General features: G+C 38.4%; 1 protein-coding gene across 1 annotated transcript in view; it reads right to left on the bottom strand.

Moving 5' to 3' along the window:
- Positions 1-920: 920 nt before the first annotated feature.
- hace1 (HECT domain and ankyrin repeat containing E3 ubiquitin protein ligase 1) overlaps positions 921-7412 on the bottom strand; it is a 28372-nt gene continuing 21880 nt past the window's right edge. The window contains 4 exon segments of the mRNA XM_051957276.1: positions 921-3850; positions 4932-5045; positions 5132-5202; positions 6960-7058. Coding sequence (XP_051813236.1) covers positions 3748-3850; positions 4932-5045; positions 5132-5202; positions 6960-7058 — 387 coding nt within the window. The 3' untranslated portion in view covers positions 921-3747.

Below are 7412 nucleotides of genomic sequence, written 5' to 3'. Positions count from 1 at the left end.
TTTTACAATTTGCTCTTGGTTTTGTAAAACATGCCACTCTGGTGCCAGTAGACCTGTCTATGTTTACAGTTAGTCACTTGATGCCAACTCTGCCTCTTTCATTTAAATACACTAATAACCATGTTCAGAATCCCAGGGTTGAATCCCCAGCTGATAACCAGGTTTGTGTGACAGATTATCCTGACAGCAATGTTCAGTTTAGGGAAGCTACATGACAAAAACATGTCCTCTGTGACCTCAGTCACTACAGTTGAATTCCCACAGAATTGCACACTGCCAACAGCCAGCCTTCTCTGCAATCACCCTCTGTGGCCTACCCTCCTTGTGGAGGGTGTCGATGATTGTCTTCTGGACAACTTTCAAGACAATAATCTTCCTTAGAATTGCATTTGTATGTACTGAACTAGATCAATAGATACACGATTTATACTGTTTTCCCAACAGTAATTTACTCAAACTCAAAATTCAAATGTTCTAATAATTTGAGAAACTGTATTTTTGCATTTCCTTTAAGTAATAATCAGAAGTAAAACAAAGTTTGTGTAGCAGTAATTTGCTTCTGATGTCCGCTTTTAGAGCTTCTTAATAACTCAGGTGGAACAGGACGAAGAGCAGGGCAGAGGTTGCAGACAGTGCAATATGCTGTTAGGGCACAGCTGAGGCAGATGCTGAACACGCTGAAATTTCTTTAAAGGGATTTAGTAGCAGCTGCACTAAACTGATGACCCATCACAGCGCTCATGTTGTGGCCACATAAAGTACACATACATCTGTGCTGGAAAACAAACAATACTGTGTGCAGGCAACCACATCAGCTGCTTTTACCTTCACCTCACTCTTATTTTATCCGACTACAGTATGTTTGGACAGACAAGCTTGTCTCTGCAGCATACTGACAATTACCAACATGATCAAGCCAGTTAAGAGTATCAAAACATGTTTTATTAGATAAAATTTTAATGCATAACATATATTTCATGGTAAAATACCTAATTTAATACTGCAAACATTTGCAGAAGAATGTATGAAGGCTGCATTTACAAGAAAACATGAACATCTCTTTACAAAAGCATTTCAGATACTGAATTCAAAGCAATACCGACAGATATGATGAAAGAGTAAATCAATGTGTATACTCCCTTTAAAAACGGAAAGAAGGAAAACTACCCAAGAGGTTTGTGTGATACATTCATAATGTTACCTCAATCCCTTTTGTCGTGACAAACTATATATATTGTTTGTTGTAAAATTCTGTGAAACAAGGACAAGTACAAATAGAAGGCTATCATGAAAGAAGATTACAAATAACAGCAAAATAGTGATGTAAAAAATGAACTTCTCACAGTCTATCACAGACACATGCACTTTATGCTACAGGAATGGAGGGGTGTATTCAAACAAGGAAAACACCATTGCCAGAAAGTAAGTCCACTACCTACACCAATGTAATGTACAACGGTTTCTTTTTCGCAAACACACTTTCCATCACAGCTGAATAAGTCCAGACTGAAATACAACTGAAATAAAACTTATGTTTGCTTGGAAATCAATAAACAGCTATACTTTGCTTTTAGTTAATGTATGTTTTTCTTCATAATTGTAATTACCCAAAAGAAACGAAAACAAATTGTGTTCCTGCAGTGACAGCACCCCCTTTACTACTATTCTCCATCAAATACAAATTGTTACCCACTGACAATGTCTTTACTTCTGTTTGATCAGTGACATATCTGTGCCAGTACCAGGGCCAAGTATCTCTTTCCCTTTGCACCTTTATATTAATTATTTACTTTGGTAATTTGCATGAAGCAAGTCAATAAATGGCAACAGTGAAGCACTGTAGAGTCCTAAAAGACATTATTACACTGGGCTTTTACCCAAAATACGCTGCTAGTGGTGGATCATTTTATTTAGCAATCAAACACTAAATAATTTAATATGTAATCAAAAAAGCAAAAACATAATCTGCAACTATACCATCTGCAGTAACCTATGGGCTTTGTACACTAAACTATTTTCATTATTACACCTACTGAATCAGTTGCTTTATTTTTTTAATTTCGTGATTAGTTATGTTCTATCCTCTAAGTGATGTCACTGCATCCAAGTGGATTCAATCATCTTTGGGGGGGTTTTTTGCTAAAAAAAAAAAAAAAAAAAGAAAGAAAAAGGTATTGATTCTTAAAGTGAACCTGTGTGCAACATCTCACCTGTTTGCTCTGCACTCAATCCTTGCAGCTATTTAATAAAATTAAATAAAGCCTAAGTTATATGTGTGTGTTTGGCAAACATTTCACAGTTCCATACTAAAATGGTGAAAGCTGGAAACTGAAGAGGACAGAGCTAAAAGTGCAATTTAGATGTCCTGACACAGTTCCAGCTCTAGTCGGCTCCAGCGTATGATGTAGTTATGCAATGTCAACTTCTGCAGCCTGTTTGCTTTTCACACTAATGGAGTAACTGGACTGGTCATTTACAGCCACTAAATCTGGACCCATACAGCTAATTCTAAATTGACAAACTCTCTTATATAATACAGAACAAACAGCAGTGAGTGTGCAGGAGTTTCTTGTGTTGAAATAACCTCAACAAATAGTAGCACATTAGCTAAATGGACAAATCCATCCACATACTTTGGTGTACTTTTAGTCTGTGTCTGTTTCTTCAGGTTCAGATTGCTCAGTGTCAGTCATGGTAAATGTTAATACTGCATCATACAATATTTTAGACATCAGTATTTTCTGTCACCAATTGGAATTTGACCCTCTTGTGTTCCAACACAGACAGGGGTAACCAGAGTGCTTTTCCTGGCTTCCTTTGTAAGATCTTGACTGGCCCGCAAAACCCTCACTTTTAATGCCATCCAGCAGCTTTGGGATGAACACAAATACAGATTATAATCTGGGCCGCATCAGCCAACATTAGAAAAATCCTTGCCATCAGGTTTAGCTCCTGGTGGGTGGCCTGAAACTACAACAGTGGAAGATCTGCTCTCATTTTTGAATGACAAGTACAACATATGGCTAGAACATGAGGCTGTTGGCATCATTTTGTCTATGCAGTTATTGATTTACTGTATTTAAACTAAATATTCTGATTTCTCTGCAATGAGGTAATACAAAAACCCCACTTAGATAAAATATTGGCACTGGCCTCTTACCGGACCCTGACGGTAAGTCATTTGAGTTATTCAGACAAAATCTACTGACTAAAAAATCACGGAGTGTTAAAATAGGGAGATTGAAACAGAAGGCAAGTGGCAGGGCAAACACAAAATACAGATTTGTTCCATAGTATCAGTCTGATATACCTGCATCTTATTCCTGATATGTTTGATGCACATTGACTGATTGCATGTTCAAAACTGATCAATTATTTTCTATGCTTGTTCCACTGGAACAAAATCGATCTGTGGCATTCAGTAAGGTTGCATTTTATGAGGAATACTATAATACTGTGTGTTTTAAATAAGGAGTTCATGAAATAAATTCTGTTATATAATTATTATTTGCAGAAAGCAGAAATGGCCAGATACCAGCTTCAATCAGTAAATGTGTGTGGTGAACTAGAACCTGTGGTCTCTGCTCAGTCTGTTGTGCTTCTTCAGCAGCTCTTCAAGAACAATTTTGATTATCTTTATTTGTATATCAAAAGCAGCATCTGACTACAAAAAGGGTCTGTGAAGGAGGAGGAGGTGGGAGTTGCATGACTTGCAGACTGTCATAGCAGCAGGAGCTGGCAAGACGTTTACGCCATGGTGTACCCGTAACTCCCGCAATGCAGCGCTACCAGCAGCCGATCTTTCAAGACCTCTTTGCTTGGATATTCTGGGAGTTTCAGCATGTTGATACTGCAGAGAGGGAGAAAAGACTGATTGGCAAGGGTCATGGTGATGGCACACTGGTCTTAACAGCTCATATCTAGGAATTGGAGAAGAGTCGCTGTGTCATTGTTTTCTAAAAGAGGAAATTCATCAATAACAAGTACCTGTCTGCCATGCCGAGGCCTCTCCCTGTTTTCAAACTTTACCATCAGTGTACAAGGATATCACTACCCAGTGTCACCAACACGAAGGGAACACATTGCCCTCTAGTGCTTAGGAACATCTGTCAAAGGTCTCTTTGTTAAAGTCCCTTAACTGTGGAAGATGTTGAGTGACATTTACTATGACGGTATGTCTGTGTCAGCAGGGGCTTGAGGGGTGAAGGTGACAGAGTACGTCATTCCTTCTCATAGAGAATAAATGTACAATTTTGGAGTACTGTTGAGCATCCTTGCAGGCAGTGTAACAAGTGTGGCACAGAGCCAGGGTTATCAGCCCATTTTAAGTGAAACTGTGAACAGTTTTGTGATCAAGTTAAAACCAAACAGTGCTCACTTAACAATTCATAGGAAAATTCCTGGAAATGACAATGTAACAATGCGAATGCAGACAGTGGTAAATTAGCACATTTTCAAATAAGAATTTCCAATTAATTACAAGTGTAAACTACACTTTTAATCAGTGTACAAAATCTCAGACATGCATGTATAGAAGTGGTGCAGTGGACAATTGAGAAATATAAAACAACAAAGTTCCCACAATACTGTGGTGTGTAATGTTTGTTTCTAAGAGGAAAACACAGTACCTGTATCCAATTAAGATTTTTTTTTTAAATATCTCTATGGTGAATTGATGGCTGACAGCCAACAGAATAGGCTACTGGAGCTGCTATATAAGTGGCAAGCAATGATGTTCTATAAAAGTAAAAAATAATGTAATAATGTAAACTGATAGAAGGCAAAGACTGCACTAAATGCTACTGTTGACTGGGAAACAACCCAGAGATAAATCATCTATGAGACACTGATAATATCTTATACAGGGATGACACCAGCTTCAAATACAACAAGACTGACTAGAAATTAATCAAAAGACAAAGAGTGTTTACCAGGTACTGGAGGTAGGCAGTAGGTTGGAGGTGTACGGTACTGCAGCAACTGTGAATTTCTGTAAACCACTGCCACCCATCAAGTAAGCAAAGCCACCATGAGGAACTCTGGAACTGAGAGAAAATAGCACTTAATTCACTTTATTATACATTGCCACTTTTTTATATGCAGAACTATAGTGGAAATCCAGCAGTGAAACCTTCCGGTCACAAACTGAAGCAGAAGAACGCGTTCCTCCTGGGTCAAGCTCTTTACCACTTCCCAGAACCACTGCAAAAAAACACAAACAGATTAGCTCTATGTCATACCAGTGTACACCAAACACAGGTTAAAAAAAAGACAGAATCAGGGAACACAGAAATTGTATATCGTTAGGGAGAATTAAACTATTCCTCCTCAGTCAGCCACGCTCTTTAATATCATTCTCATCTTTTTAAGGAAATCTGTTACTTTGAATTATTTAGTTTTTTTAACCCCTTAAGCTTCAGTGTACTGCCGGCGGTACACCTACTAATTTGCATAGGAATTTCAAGAATGTCCGACGGCTGCAAACACGATTATACAAACACTATACGCCGATGGAAAGCTTAGATTCTCATGAATCCGCCGGTATAAACCACTTTCAGATGTGATTACCACAGCGGGTGAGAAAAACACATTTGTCCGACAAAAACGAATATTCATCCATCCGTTCTCTATACACGGCTTCAACACACACAGCGCGACTCACATTTCCGGGTTTATTATTACACACAAAAAAAAAGAGTCCACAAAAAACGGCCATAATCCAACCTTTTACATCCAGATGACACAAGCCAGTAAACTATTTTGTCCAAAACATGTCCTGAAGTCGTATAAAATCCCCAAATCGGTCATTTTCAAGGAAATGCACCTCACGATGCCCGTCCAATATTCCCTGTATTTTTCGTAATCTTTTTTATTTAAAAATAGAATATTAGCGATTTTTTGTACTGAAAACGGCTGGAATTGACTGAAGCTTAAAGGGTTAAAAAACTATTTTTGAAATGTAAAATGATGATGAAATGTTTAAAGTGCTGGTCTGACAATATATTTCCCTTCATTTATCATTTATTTGAGAGGTGAGTCAGGAAACAGAACATGAGAGCATGCAGGTATATGCTGAACTGGAGCTACAGAAAGAACCTGACTGGAACCAAACTAGATCCAACTTCGGACACATTATACATTTTGTAGTTTTCAAAATGAAGTAAAACCTGTTTTTGTTTTATTTTTTTTAAATGGGACAGTTCGTATTGATATATATTTCCACGTAGCCATATGGCAAATTCCATCTCATGTCCCATTGGCAGGTCAAAAATAAAGAAATTACAAAGAACATAATACCATAACTGAACAAAGACATATAAAGAAGAAAAACAAGCAACACATAATGCACATAACAGACAAAAGCTGGGGGACCAAGGCAAGCTACCAAGCAGTAAATAATTAATATTTACACATGATTAACTACAAATATCTCTCTGTTGCTGCACATAACCCTCTATATTATTGCACATTGCTATACTACACGTATCCCTCTGTCACTATAACATAAGATTTGAATGAACAAAAGCTGTGTGTAAACTCCATTTCATACCACTTTACATACAATGCTAAAGATCCAATGTGCGGGCACATTTGGCTGTACACACTTTGTGGAATGATGTTTTACCAGCTGTCAGATTCTGAGCACATTATCTCTCGTCACAACTAGAAACGTACTGTTTAAAATTGGATGACAAACCAAGTGACAACAAATGATCATATAGGATGAATATTTGCGCTCTTGAGGTGCAAAATGAATTGAGGAGAGTAATCAGTTCTTCAGTCAGACATTTATAAAGTATATTCCTGTATGTCACTTCCTTGTAAATCTTGTTTTCAAAGTAATACATAAATGTAATGTGGTAACATTAATGCTAGCAGAAATTCAGATGATTCAGGTGAAACATAACCATCTTGTCTGAAAAGATTCACTCCATATAAGGTGGCAGAAAAGGGCCGACCTGGATTACTGGCTCCTGAGGGTCATAGCCACTGGTGTACTCCGTGTTCTGGCACCAATCTTGCACATCGATCTCTGGCATCCCTGACAGCAGGAGTTCCTGTATGTATGTATGTATGTATGTATGTATGTATGTATGTGTACGTGCGTACGTACGTACGTACGCACGCACGCACGCACGCACGCACGCACGCACGCACGCACGCACGCACGCACGCACGCACGCACGCGCACACACACACACACACACACACACACACACACACACACACACACACACACACACACACACACACACACACACACACACACACACACACACACACACACACACACACACACACACACACACACACACACACACACACACTTAAGAAAAGCTAGCGACTCGGTGAAAGATGGAAATCAAAAAGGAGGAGAAAACACATAGAAACTACCAGGTTTAGGGTTAATC

Source organism: Acanthochromis polyacanthus, chromosome 12 (assembly GCF_021347895.1).
Source record: "Acanthochromis polyacanthus isolate Apoly-LR-REF ecotype Palm Island chromosome 12, KAUST_Apoly_ChrSc, whole genome shotgun sequence".
Lineage (NCBI taxonomy): Eukaryota > Metazoa > Chordata > Actinopteri > Pomacentridae > Acanthochromis > Acanthochromis polyacanthus.
Note: the sequence above shows the minus strand (reverse complement) of the source record. Positions and strands in the feature narration are given on the sequence as shown.